The sequence below is a fragment of the Parambassis ranga genome, chromosome 10 (genome assembly GCF_900634625.1).
Source record: "Parambassis ranga chromosome 10, fParRan2.1, whole genome shotgun sequence".
Lineage (NCBI taxonomy): Eukaryota > Metazoa > Chordata > Actinopteri > Ambassidae > Parambassis > Parambassis ranga.
Genome location: NC_041031.1, coordinates 11,308,179 through 11,326,315, shown reverse-complemented (window position 1 = coordinate 11,326,315; position 18,137 = coordinate 11,308,179). Strand labels below are relative to the sequence as shown.

The 18,137-nt window shown below is 40.1% G+C and overlaps 2 protein-coding genes across 3 annotated transcripts; both read left to right on the top strand.

Annotated features, from left to right (window-relative positions):
* Positions 1-1,872: 1,872 nt before the first annotated feature.
* On the top strand, positions 1,873-4,626 carry LOC114442232 (junctional adhesion molecule A-like). The gene is made up of 5 exons (XM_028415613.1): positions 1,873-2,313; positions 3,172-3,489; positions 3,693-3,926; positions 4,005-4,124; positions 4,214-4,626. Exons 1-5 carry the CDS (start codon positions 2,265-2,267, stop codon positions 4,393-4,395), a joined length of 903 nt encoding a protein of 300 aa, XP_028271414.1. The 5' UTR covers positions 1,873-2,264; the 3' UTR covers positions 4,396-4,626.
* Positions 4,627-6,261: 1,635 nt separating this feature from the next.
* On the top strand, positions 6,262-18,074 carry LOC114442229 (hemicentin-1-like). 2 transcript variants are annotated; one of them, XM_028415609.1, is made up of 12 exons: positions 6,262-6,392; positions 7,280-7,402; positions 7,611-7,705; positions 7,787-8,420; positions 9,076-9,393; positions 9,591-9,824; positions 9,903-10,034; positions 10,899-11,216; positions 11,414-11,647; positions 11,726-11,845; positions 16,149-16,256; positions 16,551-18,074. In XM_028415609.1, exons 4-12 carry the CDS (start codon positions 8,372-8,374, stop codon positions 16,748-16,750), a joined length of 1,713 nt encoding a protein of 570 aa, XP_028271410.1. In that variant the 5' UTR covers positions 6,262-6,392; positions 7,280-7,402; positions 7,611-7,705; positions 7,787-8,371; the 3' UTR covers positions 16,751-18,074. The 2 variants fall into 2 exon arrangements, with proteins under 2 accessions (XP_028271410.1, XP_028271411.1); XM_028415610.1 differs by lacking the exons at positions 16,149-16,256; positions 16,551-18,074 and adding an exon at positions 11,935-12,335 and having other exon boundaries at positions 7,280-8,420.
* The last annotated feature ends 63 nt before the right edge of the window (positions 18,075-18,137 follow it).

Genomic DNA, 18,137 nt, shown 5'->3' with positions numbered 1-18,137 from the left:
GTGTGTGACCCCTGCACAGCAGAAGTGTTAGGTGGGGTTCACTAACAGGAACTACTGTGGTTTAACTGAAGCTGTGTTGCATGTCATTCATCTTTGTAGGCTATGCGGTTTGATTTTGAGGCTCTCAGTCTGTTATGATTAAACCACAGTTGGAGTGTTTACTTTGTCCTGGCAACTGACAAAAACCTCAGGGGGTGTTTTTTTCCTGCAGTTGTCAGAATAATAAGTCGTTCATCTGAACGATGATGACACATTTAGAGATGTACACATGATACAACCTGAACCCGTAACGTCTCTTCCTTCAGAAAACACTTTACCCCCGCTGATCCTTGCTGCTGCTGTACTGGGTGCTGTCCTGGTCCTGGTGGTGTGCTCCGTTCTGTGCACAAAATGGAGACATTGTAAAAGATCAGGTAATACTTCAGTTTACTTGTCTGTGAAGGTCACTAAATGATGCCATATCTATAGTGAATGCCCAGCATTCATTGGAAAATAATCTTTTTGTTTCTGTGTTTTATACAGGATAGGGCAAGTTTGGACTTGACAACTGAAAGTATCACCACAAAAGTTGGACTTGTTTGTCTGGATTTGTACATTTTCAAACAACATATTGCATATTGGACTCTGAGATCTTTGCTTTTTTTAAAATTAAATATCTGATTTTTTTTTGCTGTATTATAAAGAGGTTAACATAACAACAGAAAGTTACACATCTTTTAGTGTAACTTTCTGTTGCCTTTACAGCTGTGTATTAGGCATGCACTCTGCTATTGTGACTTAACTAAACTTAATCTGTGTAAACCTGAAGTGTCAAACTTTTCTTTTTATGGTATTATAATATTTGATTTTCTCCACAGGAAACATTGAACAAATAACAAAATGTTGAGTATACATGGACATTTAATGTAGTTAAATAGCTTAAGAGAATGCATAAAAGAGCAGATCTGTATCTGTTTGTGTTGTCTGCTTTACAGCAGTGTTTCAATTCCTGTATTAGAGAATGACCAAGAACAGTTCATGTGCTCTTGTATAGTATAGTGAAACTCAACCTGCACAAGGAACTTCTGAACAATTTTAAAACTGTCGGTTTTAGTTGTTTTTTTTTTTATTTTAACCTCAACCTCTTACTCCTCACACTGCTTATTCATTCACCTTTAAAGGACTTATATATATTAATATAAATAAATATAAATCTAGAAATAAAATCAAATATGGACCAAAGAAACTTTTAGAGTACATTTAGTGATTACAAATTTTATTTAGGCTATATGAATTATTAGTTATAATCAATGCAGTTTCATTTATCTAAATCTTGCCTGCGTGCATTCTTGTCTTGAAGAGAGAATCTGCATATTCAGATGAAATGGTGCAAACCACAACATGCAGTTTGACATCAACCATCACTACAGTCCTGCACACAGATGAGGCCAGTCTCAGCTCTACACAGTGTGGTGATGGTGGTCCTTAATAGTAGACAAAAAAAGTGCAAAACAGGGAAGAACACACTGCCTGGAAATGTCCAAAATTTGTTAACTTCCCTTTTTTTGTGTTGTGACATGCATGAACATTGAACACATCCCTACACAAACACTAAACTGTAATAACGGGTTAATAACATATTACAAAAATAGCAATAATAAAAAACATTTATTCATAATAACAGGAACAGATCAACATTTCTTACTTAAAAAAATGTTTCTATACTCTGTGCTTTCCTCCACTGCGCATGCGTTTGCAGAACACACTCAAGTCACTGCGCCTACACGAAATTGTTACAGGTGATAACAAACATGGCGGCACCCACACAGCATTGGACAGAGGTGATGGAGGTTATGTTCGATGAGCTGTGGCAGAAACACGCAACAATTTGACTTTTTCTTTGAAACAGCAAACACAACTTTCAAAGTACAACAGGAAGCAGGACAGAACCAAAGTAACTTCACACAGACAGCCGGGGAACACCAACAACTCAAGAACCCAAATAATACAAAGCAGCAAGAAAATAATCTAGAAACAAACCAGAACCCAAAACACAGAATCATGACAGAAGCCTATTTATTTGACTGCAGTAAGAAGAAGACATGTTCCTGCTTCAGCATCTTTGTTTATTTCCTGTTTCTGACCATAAACCACATGTGAAGTCATACATCTTCTTCTTCTGAAGCTGATCCGGAACATTTGTGACTGTCAAGTGTACATGTCAGTGTGGACATATCTGTCTGACAGCTGCTGACTGCATCAACAAACAGCCACAGTGAGGAGACATGGAAGCTGAGTTTGGACTTCTGATGATGATTCTAGGACTCTCTCTTGGTGAGCTGTCAGACTTTATTCATGTGCTACTTTATTAATGTTAACATGAAGTATTTCAACATCGTCTATGCAGAATTTAAGGGAGCTTAAATATCTTTTATATATATATTTTCAAGAATTCAGTTTGTGTGAAATAAAACTATCATTAGTGACAAAACACCAGCTGAGGAAGGAACTCTAAGCTCACTTAAAGGAAACGCCCCAAACTGCTGCTGCTGCTGTTTGTCGCCATCAGATCACTGATATAACCCCATACATGCAATGTTCCAACACTTTAGCACAGGTACATACTGTCACTGTAATGTATAATATTCACAGCTCATGTGTATGACTGCAGCAATGCTCAGTATTTTTCCATATTTGCCAAAAACACTGGAACATTTTGTATCTTTGGATCTTAAGGTTCAACTTTCTGTAAAGTTCAACAAGGTTCAACATGCAGGCTTCAAGTGATTTTAATAACTGAGTGAGAGAAGTGTTGAAATCCATATTATAATAAACAAGGAAATACATGAACAAAAAGAAACGACTACAAACTAGTCTGAGAGACTGCTGAGACAAACCTGCTGTTTATGAGTTCACTGCAACTGATGTTCACTGTCTCTTCTTATTATGCATTCAAAATTGCACAATTTTGCTTCTTCACATTGTTTATTTTTTATTATGCTGTAAATAATGTTGATACTGTTTAATTTCTGCCATTAGAGTTATATTTTCAGTGTGCTTGAGTGACTGTACCTGCTGCTGCAGAATTTCCCAGCTTAGGATAAATAATTTCTATTCTATTCAATTCTATTGTTAGAAAATAACACATCAACATTTCTTACCTATAAAAACGTTTTGTTTCTATACTTGCAGGTGTGGACACATACTGTGATGGCAGACAGGGTGGAGCTCAATGTTATAGAGCTGTGGGAGCATCTGTGACTCTCAGGCTGATGGATGATGCTTCAGAAATATCTAGATTCCAATGGAAAAAAGGATTATCAGTGATACTCCAGTGGAGAAATAATAAGATTACAAATCAATTACAAGACAGATCTGAGTTTATTCCCTCTAATGGAACATTTAGGATCAATAACCTGAGCAGGGATGATGGTGGTGAATATGTCCTAGAGATGAGTGATAATTCAGGGAGACTGACATCACAGCGGTCTCTGCATCTGTCTGTTGAAGGTAAATTTCTTCCTTCTTCTCTACATTGAGCCATATTGATAGAACTAAAGCTCAAATTGTTATTGATGTCCACACAATATACAGTGATCTGTCTGAAAATACTGCATCTGTCTGTGCTCTGTGTCTGTTCCTCATTACAAGCAGCAGACAGTGACCATGACTCTGTTACATTATGAAAAGACATCAGTGTGTGTTTCTCTCAGCTCCTGTGTCCTCTGTCCTGCTGACCTCTGAGTGTCTGACCAGTGGACAGACGAGGCTGTCCTGCTCCTCTGGGGGAGGGGACAGTCCTCAGTGGAGCTGGACTCTGGATGGACGTTCACTGACAGACGCTGAGCTCGACTCTGGAAACAGTGAGACCAACAACATCACTGTGAAACAAGGCATCTCAGGATATCTGGTCTGCACAGTCAGTAACCATGTCAGCAGAGTCTGTGGTGAGTGAGGACATGATGACACTGATGGTTATGATCACTCTGAACATCTGTTCTAATAATCTGTTGGTTTGCTCACAGGCTTTGTGGACATTAAGTGTGAACTGTCCTATGAGACATACACATTAGAGCAGGTGTTTAAAGGTAATCTTTCTGTGTGTGTCAAACCGACAACAGCCCCTACCACTACCACTACTGTGGGTAAGGAGCCTGTGTCAATTACACCCTGCACTAATCAAACATTCATCCAATCACAAAGCTGTAACTGATGCTCGTGTGTCTCTGAACAGATCTCTCTCTGCTTGTGTGCGCTTTGAAGGCAGCGGCAGTAACTCTGTTATTAGTCGGGGTTTCCGTCTGTTTTGTTTGGAGGAAAATGAAATACAAAAAAGCTGAAGGCTCTGCTGTCCCACAGAGGAGGACAAATCCTGAGAACTCTGTCCTGATGGTAGAAATGAGCTCTGCATCTTAAAGCATCTTGTCAGTGGTATTGGAGCACTTGTTCTTTCCATGAGAGGAGAGAGGAAGAAGAGAACAGCCACAAAGCTTATATTGCAGCTTTCACATAGAACTTTGCAGCTATTTGTACTTTTAAAATGTCACTGTATCTTTTTTCATTGCTCATACTGTGGTACTGTAATAAGAATAGTCTTGTTTTCTCTCATCAGATTATTCTGTTTTTAATATTAAAGCATGCTTTTAAATATCAACCTGTGTTCTGTTTTTATTGAAGCTCCTCTTACACATTCTGTTGGGGATGTTAAGGTGTGAGGTTTCCCCCTGCTGGCTCACAGAGGTATTACTGTTCCTGAGAAAAGCGTCTTTGAAACCTTCAGTCACAAAAACATCAATGAGATTTGACTGTAAAAATAAAGAAGGTAGCACTTGTTTCATGAGGTTTGCACCACTTTAATGCTTTGTGGAGGACACATTGAGGAGCACAGGAGCCTCAGTGTGGAAGTGTACAGGAAACCCACACACATGGACCAGTACCTGCTGTTTGATTCACACCACCCACTGGAACACAAACTGGGAGTCATCAGGACCCTGCAGCACAGAGCACAAACTGTACCAACCAGCTCAGAGGGGAAGAAGAAGGCGCAACACCACATCAGGAAGGCCCTGCAAACCTGTGGCTACCCCAACTGGGCACTCATCAAAGCCACAAAAACAAGACCCCATAACAACAAGAAGGAGGACAACACCAGGCGGAGAAAGAACATCTCCATTCCATATGTGTCAGGAGTATCAGAGAAACTCAAACAACCATGACATCCTGGTCCATTTCAAACCCATGACAACACTGAGACAGAGACTGGTTCACCTGAAGGACAAGATTCCCAGGGAGAAACACAGCAATGTCACATATGCAGTGCAGTGAGGAATGCTCTGATCTGTACATTGAAGAAACTAAACAACCACTCCACAGAAGAATGGCTCAGCACAGGAGAGCCACCTCCTCAGGACAAGATTCAGCTGTTCACCTCCACATCAGAGAGAAATGACACTCCTTTGAGGACAACAATGTCCACATTTTAGACAGGGAGGAAAGGTGGTTTGAAAGAGGAGTCAAGGAAACATCTATGTTAAGCTGGAAAAACCTTCCTTTAACAGAGGTGGTGGCCTCAGACATCATCTTTCTACCACATACAATGCAGTGATTCCATCCATTCCCAGGAAGTTTACACATACTCACAGTAAGAACAAAGGGCTGTCAACCAGTCCCCCTCCGGCAGTTTCATAGTCGTTAGCCAGTCGTTAGACACACCTGGCCCAGTCAGCCAGAACATCACAGGTAAGTATGAAACATTTAGTGCTATTGTTTTTAAGTTTTACACAGACCCACCCACTGAGGTCTGCAACCACATATAAACCATGTTTCCCCACCAAACAGTTAGAACTGATGAAGTTGATTGGATGAGCAGCGAAACGTCTTCAAGAAAACTCTACAAGTCCAGACGCCTTGCTTCAATCTTCTCTACGTATGATGACCTGGATGACTGAGAATCTTCATCAACATCTGTACACACTGATGTGTTTAACTCTGAGTGAATAAATGTCTAATCTGAGTATAATTACCAGTCTGTGTTGATGCTCCTGCAGCTTTTATCATTCTGGACTGTGAATAAATGTGAATCATTTAGGAAAACTAAATCTCATGTTTACATGAGATGTAAAGTATTTCTTTGACTGCAGCAGAAAGAACTCGGAGAGGACAGTGTGTCTTTTTCCTTCTTTAAAATTAATTATAACATTGATTTCACTTCCTCTTTATTGCCCTAGAATACATGTAGAAATCATAATTCTTCTTCTTCTGAAGCTGATCAGGAGCATTTGTGACTGTACAGTGTACATGTCAGTGTGGACATATCTGTCTGACAGCTGCTGACTGCATCAACAAACAGCCACAGTGAGGAGACATGGAAGCTGAGTTTGGACTCCTGATGATGATTCTAGGACTCTCTCTTGGTGAGCTGTCAGACTTTATTCATGTGCTACTTTATTAATGTTAACATGGAGTATTTCAACATCGTCTATGCAGAACTTAAGGGAGCTTAAATATCTTTATATATATATTTTCAAGAATTCAGTTTGTGTGAAATAAAACTATCATTAGTGACAAAACACCAGCTGAGGAAGGAACTCTAACCTCTCTTAAAGGAAACGCCCCAAACTGCTGCTGCTGCTGCTTGTCGCCATCAGACCACTGATATAACCCCATACATGCAATGTTCCAACACTTTAGCACAGGTACATACTGTCACTGTAATGTATAATATTCACAGCTCATGTGTATGACTGCAGCAATGCTCAGCATTTTTCCATATTGGTCATCTTTTATACACATTTGCCAAAAACACTGGATCAAATTTTGTATCTTTGGATCTTAAGGTTCAACTTTCTGTAAAGTTCAACAAGGTTCAACATGTAGGCTTCAAGTGATTTTAATAACTGAGTGAGAGAAGTGTTGAAATCTTTATTATAATAAACAAGGAAATGACATGAACAAAAAGAAACGACTATAAACTAGTCTGAGAGACTGCTGAGACAAACCTGCTGTTTCTATGAGTTCACTGCAACTGATGTTCACTGTCTCTTCTTATTAGAAAATAACAAATTGCACACTTTTGCTTCTGCACATTGTTTATTTTTTATTATGCTGTAAATAATGTTGATACTGTTTCATTTCTGCCATTAGAGTTATATTTTCAGTGTGCTTGAGTGCCTGTACCTGCTGCTGCAGAATTTCCCAGCTTAGGATAAATAAAGTATTTCTATTCTATTCAATTTTATTGTTAGAAAATAACACATCAACATTTCTTACCTATAAAAACGTTTTGTTTCTATACTTGCAGGTGTGGACACATACTGTGATGGCAGACAGGGTGGAGCTCAGTGTTATGGAGTTTTGGGAGCATCTGTGACTCTCAGGCTGATGGATGATGCTTCAGAAATATTTAGATTCCAATGGAGAAAAGGTTCATCAGTGATACTCCTGTGGAGAAATAATAAGATTACAAATACACGAAATTGTTACAGGTGTAAACAAACATCACCTGTAACAATTTCGTGTAGACGCAGTGACTTGAGTGTGTTCTGCAAACGCAGCTCATCGAGCTCATCGAGGTTACGTTCGATGAGCTGTGGCAGAAACACGCAACAATTTGACTTTTTCCTTTGAAACAGCAACAGTTCCGGGATAGACATGCTTCATTTCCGGTTCAGTGCGATCACCTGAGCACCTGCAGTTGCGTCTCGCCTGGAGTGTGAACACATACATCGTGAGCTATGATGACTTGACATGCGTTTCATTCGTACTGTGTGAGTTGGTGTTAAACACAGATTTCCCCAAAATCACACAGTGTATTTGAGGCTTCATGAGAACCCAAGAAAATAGAAGCAACCAAAGAGACGACGAGGAACAACAACAACAACAAGACGGTCCGGCACAGGCAAAGGGACACACAGGTCTTAAATAGACAAGGTAACGAGACACAGGTGAAACACATGAGGGCGGGGCAAACAATCACAAAGGTGGGAACACAGGAGAAGTAAAACACATGACAAACACAACTTTCAAAGTACAACAGGAAACGGGACAGAACCAAAGTAACATCACACAGACAGCCAGAACACGGGGAACACCAACAACTCAAGAACCCAAATAATACAAAGCAGCAAGAAAATAATCTAGAAACAATCCAGAACCCAAAACACAGAATCATGACAGAAGCCTATTTATTTGACTGCAGTAAGAAGAAGACATGTTCCTGCTTCAGCATCTTTGTTTGTTTCCTGTTTCTGACCATAAACCACATGTGAAGTCATACATCTTCTTCGTCTGAAGCTGATCAGGAACATTTGTGACTGTCCAGTGTACATGTCAGTGTGGACATATCTGTCTGACAGCTGCTGACTGCATCAACAAACAGCCACAGTGAGGAGACATGGAAGCTGAGTTTGGACTCCTGATGATGATTCTAGGACTCTCTCTTGGTGAGCTGTCAGACTTTATTCATGTGCTACTTTATTAATGTTAACATGAAGTATTTCAACATCGTCTATGCAGAATTTAAGGGAGCTTAAATATCTTTATATATATATTTATAAGAATTCAGTTTGTGTGAAATAAAACTATCATTAGTGACAAAACACCAGCTGAGGAAGGAACTCTAAGCTCACTTAAAGGAAACGCCCCAAACTGCTGCTGCTGCTGTTTGTCGCCATCAGACCACTGATATAATAACTGAGTGAGAGAAGTGTTGAAATCTTTATTATAATAAACAAGGAAATGACAAGTAACAAAAAGAAACGACTATAAACTAGTCTGAGAGACTGCTGAGACAAACCTGCTGTTTCTATGAGTTCACTGCAACTGATGTTCACTGTCTCTTCTTATTAGAAAATAACAAATTGCACACTTTTGCTTCTGCACTTATGTTTTTTTTTATTTTGCTGTAAATAATGTTGATACTGTTTAATTTCTGTCGTTAGAGTTATATTTTCAGTGTGCTTGAGTGCCTGTACCTGCTGCTGCAGAATTTCCCAGCTTAGGATAAATAAAGTATTTCTATTCTATTCAATTCTATTGTTAGAAAATAACACATCAACATTTCTTACCTATAAAAACGTTTTGTTTCTATACTTGCAGGTGTGGACACATACTGTGACGGCAGACAGGGTGGAGCTCAGTGTTATGGAGTTTTGGGAGCATCTGTGACTCTCAGGCTGATGGATGATGCTTCAGAAATATTTAGATTCCAATGGAGAAAAGAATCATCAGTGATACTCAAGTGGAGAAATAATAAGATTACAAATACGTTACAATACAGATCTGAGTTTATTCTCTCTAATGGAACATTTAGGATCAATAACCTGAGCAGGGATGATGGTGGTGAATATGTCCTTGAGATACATGATAATTCAGGGAGACTGACATCACAGCAGTCTCTGCATCTGTCTGTTGAAGGTAAATTTCTTCCTTCTTCTCTACATTGAGCCATATTGATAGAACTAAAGCTCACATTGTTATTGATGTCCACACAACATACAGTGTGTCACATCCTGCATCTGTCTGTGCTCTGTGTCTGTTCCTCATTACAAGCAGCAGACAGTGACCATGACTCTGTTACATTATGAAAAGACATCATTGTGTGTTTCTCTCAGCTCCTGTGTCCTCTGTCCTGCTGACCTCTGAGTGTCTGACCAGTGGACAGAAGAGGCTGTCCTGCTCCTCTGGGGGAGGGGACAGTCCTCAGTGGAGCTGGACTCTGGATGGACGTCCACTGACAGACGCTGAGCTCGACTCTGGAAACAGTGAGACCAACAACATCACTGTGAAACAAGGCGTCTCAGGATATCTGGTCTGCACAGTCAGTAACCATGTCAGCAGAGTCTGTGGTGAGTGAGGACATGATGACACTGATGGTTATGATCACTCTGAACATCTGTTCTAATAATCTGTTGGTTTGCTCACAGGCTTTGTGGACATTAAGTGTGAACTGTCCAATGAGAAACAAAGATCAGAGCAGGTGTTTGAAAGTAATCACACCGTGTGTGTCAAACCGACAACAGCCCCTACCACTACCACTACCACTACTACTACTGTGGGTAAGGAGCCTAGTGTCAATTACACCCTGCACTAATCAAACATTCAGCAATCAAACTGCCAGCAGTGATGACCAGTCGAGTAAGCAAAAGTGATTTTTACTAAGTTAAAAATGAACTTGTCAAAGCTGTAACTGATGCTCGTGTGTCTCTGAACAGATCACTCTCTGCAGTGAAAATCTCTGATCTGTACACACTGATGTGTTTAACTCTGAGTGTGAATAAATGTCTCATCTGAGTATAATTAGCAGTCTGTGTTGATGCTCCTGCTGCTTATATCATTCTGGACTGTGAATAAATGTGAAGTATTTAGGAAAACTCATCACAGTGTTCATCTGTTTATTAAAGCAATATGTCCAAATCTGAGGAATGAGGAGTGAAAGAGATGAATTAAAAGAATTAGGTTTTTTATGTTAGTAGAAATAGTAATCCTAGGATTTGAAAATATATCACTCTGTTGCTATGGTAACTGTACACCTGTGATGCCAATGCAGTAAAACAAAGTAGATGTGTCAAATATTTCCCTCACAAACAGCATGAAATCAAAAATTAAAGCTGCATATAATTCACATGTCCAGATGTGCTACTGTACTGATAAGATGTTTACATGAGATTAAAGTATTTCTTTGACTGCAGCAGAAAGAACTCTGAGAGGACAGTGTGTCCTTATGCTGTAAATAATGTTGATACTGTTTCATTTCTGTCGTTAGAGTTATTTTTTCAGTGTGCTTGAGTGACTGTAACTGCTGCTGCAGAATTTCCCAGCTTGGGATAAATAAAGTATTTCTATTCTATTCAATTCTATTGTTAGAAAATAACACATCAACATTTCTTAACTATAAAAACGTTTTGTTTCTATACTTGCAGGTGTGGACACATACTGTGATGGCAGACAGGATGGAGCTCAGTGTTATAGAGCTGTGGGAGCATCTGTGACTCTCGGGCTGATGGATGATGCTTCAGAAATACCTAGTTTCGATTGGAATAAAGGATCATCAGCGATACTCAAGTGGAGAAATAATAAGATTAAAAATACGTTACAAGACAGATCTGAGTTTATTCCCTCTAACGGAACATTTAGGATCAATAACCTGAGCAGGGATGATGGTGGTGAATATGTCCTTGAGATACATGATAATTCCGGGAGACTGACATCACGGCGGTCTCTGCATCTGTCTGTTGAAGGTAAATTTCTTCCTTCTTCTCTACATTGAGCCATATTGATAGAACTAAAGCTCACATTGTTATTGATGTCCACACAACATACAGTGTGTCACATCCTGCATCTGTCTGTGCTCTGTGTCTGTTCCTCATTACAAGCAGCAGACAGTGACCATGACTCTGTTACATTATGAAAAGACATCAGTGTGTGTTTCTCTCAGCTCCTGTGTCCTCTGTCCTGCTGACCTCTGAGTGTCTGACCAGTGGACAGAAGAGGCTGTCCTGCTCCTCTGGGGGAGGGGACAGTCCTCAGTGGAGCTGGACTCTGGATGGACGTCCACTGACAGATGCTGAGCTCGAATCTGGAAACAGTGAGACCAACAACATCACTGTGAAACAAGGCGTCTCAGGATATCTGGTCTGCACAGTCAGTAACCATGTCAGCAGAGTCTGTGGTGAGTGAGGACATGATGACACTGATGGTTATGATCACTCTGAACATCTGTTATAATAATCTGTTGGTTTGCTCACAGGCTTTGTGGACATTAAGTGTGAACTGTCCAATGAGAAACAAAGATCAGACCAAGTGTTTGAAAGTAATCACACCGTGTGTGTCAAACCGACAACAGCCCCTACCACTACCACTACTGTGGGTAAGGAGCCTGTGTCAATTACACCCTGCACTAATCAAACATTCATCCAATCACAAAGCTGTAACTGATGCTCGTGTGTCTCTGAACAGATCACTCTCTGCTTGTGTGAGCTTTGAAGGCAGCGGCAGTAACTCTGTTATTAGTCGGGGTTTCCGTCTGTTTTGTTTGGAGGAAAATGAAATACAAAAAAGCTGAAGGCTCTGCTGTCCCACAGAGGAGGACAAATCCGGAGAACTCTGTCCTGATGGTAGAAATGAGCTCTGCATCTTAAAGCATCTTGTCAGTGGTATTGGAGCACTTGTTCTTTCCATGAGAGGAGAGAGGAAGAAGAGAACAGCCACACAGCTTATATTGCAGCTTTCACATAGAATTGTACTTTTAAAATGTCACTGTATCTTTTAATTGCCCAAACTGTGGTACTTTAATAACAATAGTCTTGTTTTCTCTCATCAGATTATGCTTATGCTTAAAGCATGCTTTCAAATATCAACCTGTGTGATGTTTTTATTGAAGCTTACACATTCTGTTGGGGATGTTAAGGTGTGAGGTTTCCCCCTGCTGGCTCACAGAGGTATTACTGCTCCTGAGAAAAGCGTCTTTCCCTTTTCAAGTTTTTTTTGTTATAAAAAAGGCAGATTTATTTATATAATTTATTTAGAAACAGGTACTCACTGCATGACGTGGTCATTTAAGAATCCCAGCTGCTTAGCTAGAGCGTCGTTACCATGGAGACAGACAGCGGTTATATGGACAACTGTGCACTCAGCTTTAGTTGGAGCGGCTGCCTTTAGTTACAGTGCAAATAGTTTTTGTCTCACGCCTAACGCAGTTTCCCACTGTCCTGCTATCCAACAAACCTGTTAAGACAAGCGGACTGTCGTCTTCAGAGTCCTGGAAAGAGGGAAGAGTTTAACTGGTCTGCCAAAGTACAGCAGACATGCCGAGAACGGCACAGTAGCTGTGAGTAGTTTGTCGTTTTGTTAGTTAGTCTCTTTGCACGTTTATCACCGGTTTATTCTTTTGGTTTAAGTTTTCATCTCCGCAATGGAGTGTTTTATTTCATGTTCATCTACTATATAAAATCTCATCAAGAGGAAGACGGCCTCAGCGTCAGACAAATAGGTAGGGCCCAGCTCTCCTCTCATCTGGCGACTTTGGAGGTTTGAGAAAGTCGCTATATACTGTTGCTGTTTTAGTTATGTGCAGCTCCTTGCCTTCCGCTTACAGACAGACGGTGGCATTCCGCTAAAAACAGGCATGCGAGCAACAGAGCTGCACGCACCACTGTGCGTCACTCATATATTATGTGCCGCTGAAATTGGTACATACCAATATCAGGTATATATTGGATATATTGGTATACATACCAATTTCATATTATGTGCTGCTGAAATTGGCACATAATATATGAGTGACACATGGTGCCAGAGCAGACTGTCCAACTGATGAGTCCCAAAACGGGCATTAAATGGCACCAAAACATCCCCAAAACTGTGGCATGGAGCAACGAAGCGGCACATACCACTGAAACAGTCAGACATGGCACTTTAAGATCGGCACACTTCAGCAAGCGAGGCATGCCAAATGCTTTGGGATCTCGCCGTCACTCCTGGTCTGCAAGAGAAGACGGCAAAGAAGGAAGACAACAGCTGTGAGGAAGATGGGGGGTAGTTTAGTGAGTGTTCAGTATAAATCCAGCCATCAGGTGGCTCTGTAGGTGTGTGCAGTGGACTGTACTGTCATCAGGCTTTTTGTGAATTTTGTAGTTGCCTCATGGAACCAGCAGGGGGCTGACAGCTCTAAGCTGCCGTGGAGTGACAGCGGGACAGAGGCTCTCCTGGACATCTGGGGGAGTGATGATGTCCAGGAGAGCCTCTGTCTCCCTGTCACTCTGCATATTTGCATCCAGATCTCTCAGATTTGTTTATATATTGTTTTATTTTTACAATAAACCAGGATGATAGAAGAATGAGTAGGAAAAAATAAACCATAAAAAACAAAATAACATACACCCGCACTTCCTGAAATAAAACATAAAACCCTTATGTTTTTTGTAGACACTGATCTATAATATAAAAAAGAACAGAAAGTTAATTATTAGATAATTAACCTGTTCTTTTGACCTCCTGTCTCTCTCATTTCTCTTTAAATTTAACTGAGCATTACTTAGTCCTGTACAAAATATGCATGTTTTAATGTAATTTAAGTCAGAATTTGTAACAGTGTAAAACAGTGTGTGTGTGTGTGTTGTATTTGTGCTGGACATGTTACAGCTGTGCCTGAAGCTGCTCAGTACACCAGCATGCTTAAATGTGGTATCACAGGTCTTGGACGTGTATTTTCGTAATCATTACTTGACGTGTTAATTCTGGAATAAGGGATGTGCCAGCTGTGAGTCAGATCCTCTTTCAGTGTGTCTGAGTGGTGGTTCCCTCTGCTCCACTCAGTCCATCTCACACAGAGGCCCTCTTGTTGTAGTCTTTAAAAGAGGAAGGAAGTCAAACTGATATCACTTCCTTTCCTGCTCTTACTGTAAAAAAAGAAAAAAAGATTATTATACCATTGCAGGCACTCACACCTCCGTGGCTGATTGTTGTCTGGACGGGCTGTTCGGAGCAGGGCACACATGGTGGGCTTTGAAGACTCTGATGGGCACGGAGGCTGAACTGTGAGGAGACATGGAAGCCGTGGTTGGACTGTTGGTGGTGTTGCTCGGACTCGGAGCCTGTCACGGTGAGCTCTGGAACTTTAATACTTCTCTATTTGTTTTTATCGTGTTTCAGTGAGATCAAACATAGTTACTCTAGTTTGATGAGAGAAAGTTGACCTTAAATACTGAAAAAAGAGCTGTTTAAACGAAAAGTTGAATGTTTAATATTTGTGTAACAATAAGATCAGTTATATATATAATGTAAAGTATATACATTATATTGTTGTTATATAGAGAATATTGTTCACATATTTAATCAAACAATTCGAACTTGGGAAAACAAAACTGCAAAACTTCTGTATGAGTGAAAGAACAATATTTATATAAACAGCAACATGTTATAATTAAAATAGTGATAGTAAAATAGAGTTTATTTATTTAACCAGACTACCACAGACAGTCAGACCTGTAAAGCTCAGTAACGCTTATGTGTCTATACTTGCAGGTGTGGACACATACTGTGATGGCAGACAGGATGGAGCTCAGTGTTATAGAGCTGTGGGAGCATCTGTGACTCTCAGGCTGATGGATGATGCTTCAGAAATACCTAGATTCCAATGGAAAAAAGGATTATCAGTGATACTCCTGTGGAGAAATAATAAGATTACAAATCAATTACAAGACAGATCTGAGTTTATTCTCTCTAATGGAACATTTAGGATCAATAACCTGAGCAGGGATGATGGTGGTGAATATGTCCTTGAGATGTTTGATAGTTCAGGGAAAAATATATCACAGCGGTCTCTACATCTGTCTGTTGAAGGTAAATTTCTTCCTTCTTCTCTACATTGAGCCATATTGATAGAACTAAAGCTCACATTGTTATTGATGTCCACACAATATACAGTGTGTCACATCCTGCATCTGTCTGTGCTCTGTGTCTGTTCCTCATTACAAGCAGCAGGCAGTGACCATGACTCTGTTACATTATGAAAAGACATCAGTGTGTGTTTCTCTCAGCTCCTGTGTCCTCTGTCCTGCTGACCTCTGAGTGTCTGACCAGTGGACAGAAGAGGCTGTCCTGCTCCTCTGGGGGAGGGGACAGTCCTCAGTGGAGCTGGACTCTGGATGGACGTCCACTGACAGATGCTGAGCTCGAATCTGGAAACAGTGAGACCAACAACATCACTGTGAAACATGGCGTCTCAGGATATCTGGTCTGCACAGTCAGTAACCATGTCAGCAGAGTCTGTGGTGAGTGAGGACATGATGACGCTGATGGTTATGATCACTCTGAACATCTGTTATAATAATCTGTTTGTTTGCTCACAGGCTTTGTGGACATTAAGTGTGAACTGTCCAATGAGACACAAAGATCAGACCAAGTGTTTGAAAGTAATCACACCGTGTGTGTCAAACCGACAACAGCCCCTACCACTACCACTACTGGGGGTAAGGAGCCTGTGTCAATTACACCCTGCACTAATCAAACATCCAACAATCAAACTGCCAGCAGTGATGAGCAATTGTTCACGAGTAAGTGACAAACTTACTCTGCTGCTCTGGATATGTTGAGTCATTTTCTTCTTTTTCTTCTTACACATTTTTATCTTTAATGTTTTGTTGATCTGTGTTTTTGTGATTTTCTTATAGAAATCTGGCCAATAATGGCTGGCGTTCTCTCAGCAATGGTAATTTTCTTGGTTCTTGGCGTAACAGTGATCCTTCTTCAGATGAAAAAGAAAAACAACAGTCCAAGAGGTACAGAGAAGAGTTGATATTCAGTTTTATTTATAGATTAAATACACCAGACAATGCATTTAGATAAGAAGAGTCAGATAAGAAAACACTGATAACACTAAATGCAAAGCAGGCAAAGCATCAAATCCTCCTACCAGCAGAACAGGGTTAGCTGTTTCACCCTCCTCTTGACTTAAAGCTGAGAGTCCCTGACTGTCAGCAAGAATAAACGTATTTCCAAAATGTCACACTGTTCTGTTAATGATTCACAGACTATATTTGCTATTTGTGTGACTCCTTCCTGTTTCCCTGCAGAGGAAGATGACCAGGAACTGACCTATGCTGATGTTAGGGTTGTGAAGCGGCAGGGAAGACAGGCAAAGCAGGAGAACCAAAGGGCGGAGGATGAGGTGGAGTATGGCCAGGTCAAGTTTTCAGAGCGCCCTCGGCAGACTGTTCCAGCAGCAGCAGCAGAGGACGAGTGTCTGTACTCCATGGTCCGTAAAGGCAGGTGATGTGCTTTGATAAAGACTCAGACGCGTGACTTCCCATCAAGCCATCAATTTGTTTCACTTTTCTTTACTGTCATATATTTGGGGCATCATCTGGTCGGAGCTATAGGCCTAACATTACCATCCCTGCCTGAAGAGACTGCACTCAAAAGGATACACCTTAAAACACAAGTAATAATAATTATGTGTTACCTCAACGTTATTTTGGAATAACATAAATTTCATCGGAATGCTGGCCACGAGAACTCACAGGCTTATGATGGTGTGTGTGTGTGTGTTGGGGGGAAGTGTTTTTATCTGCCTTCATCTCTGTGGTTTAGATGATTTAAGAAGTGTTTTGGGTTTCTCACAGTAAGCACAAATTTGTTTCCATGAAGTAAAAGCTTCTGCTTTTTCTCTCCTCCTCTGTTGCCAAAGTATTGCAGATTTTGTAAGTTGTTTCACCGGCTCCTGTTTGAGTGAGTTGTGTAAACTATAATGGTGCTCCTGTCTCCATATCTTAAACTGATATAACATCAGTACAGCTGATCCATCCACATATGTGTTCATATGTGCCGATTAAGCATTTTTTTCTTTTTTCACTGAAACTCGGCAACTAATGTGGTGTTCAGTATGCACCATTACAGGTGTAGGAAGGAAGGCAGCGTCTGAGCTGAGTGATTGTTTATCTTTGAAATCCATCAAGGTTTCTATTTATAGTTTGATGCGCAACAGTTTCAAATGAACCAATGAAAAACGGAAAACATACAACATCAATGTGATACAACCAGAGATATTTACCTTTCATGTGCAGATTTTATATTGCATTAGGTTATTTAACATTCAAGCCTGGACAACTGTAGAAGTATTTATACTGAAGTGGTTATTTTATATCGACCAACAATATGTCAGTCATCAGGGAAAAAAGGACTGGACACATTAAGTAGTTTTTGTTATTTCTGAATTGCTGTGCAGAAGTCTTTGTTGGAGTGCTTTAAATGCTTTGTGAATTTTGCAGCACTTTTATAGAGGTTTTCTTTTTTTTTTCCGGAGCTATTTTCAAACCGTACTTGTAGTGTTAATTAATAGAATGTGTTTAAGGCGCCTGTAAAAAACAACTGTGTATTATCATGTGTTAAGTTTAGTGCAGTTAGTGCAGTAGTGTGGTTCACTGTTAGTTTAGTTCTGTCTTATGTGGTCAGAGAGAATGCACCAATCACTGGTGTACTTGTGTATATATGTATATATATTATATAATATGTATGTATATTTAATATAATTATATATATTATATATATAATTATGTGTGTGTGTGTAGGGTATTTAAAGGTAGGGTAGGAGATTTCCTTCTGATGCACTTTATGTTCAATTAGTTTGACTTCTCTTTACAATCCGGTAGCAACCAATTAGT

Coding starts and splice junctions, on each gene's coding strand:
- LOC114442232 (XM_028415613.1), top strand. CDS start 2,265: ATGGAAGCTGAGTTTGGACTTCTGATGATGATTCTAGGACTCTCTCTT. Junction 3,490..3,692: donor TCTGCATCTGTCTGTTGAAG/GTAAATTTCTTC, acceptor TGTTTCTCTCAG/CTCCTGTGTCCTCTGTCCTG. Junction 3,927..4,004: donor CCATGTCAGCAGAGTCTGTG/GTGAGTGAGGAC, acceptor GTTTGCTCACAG/GCTTTGTGGACATTAAGTGT.
- LOC114442229 (XM_028415609.1), top strand. CDS start 8,372: ATGGAAGCTGAGTTTGGACTCCTGATGATGATTCTAGGACTCTCTCTT. Junction 10,035..10,898: donor TACCACTACTACTACTGTGG/GTAAGGAGCCTA, acceptor CTATACTTGCAG/GTGTGGACACATACTGTGAT. Junction 16,257..16,550: donor GAAAAACAACAGTCCAAGAG/GTACAGAGAAGA, acceptor GTTTCCCTGCAG/AGGAAGATGACCAGGAACTG.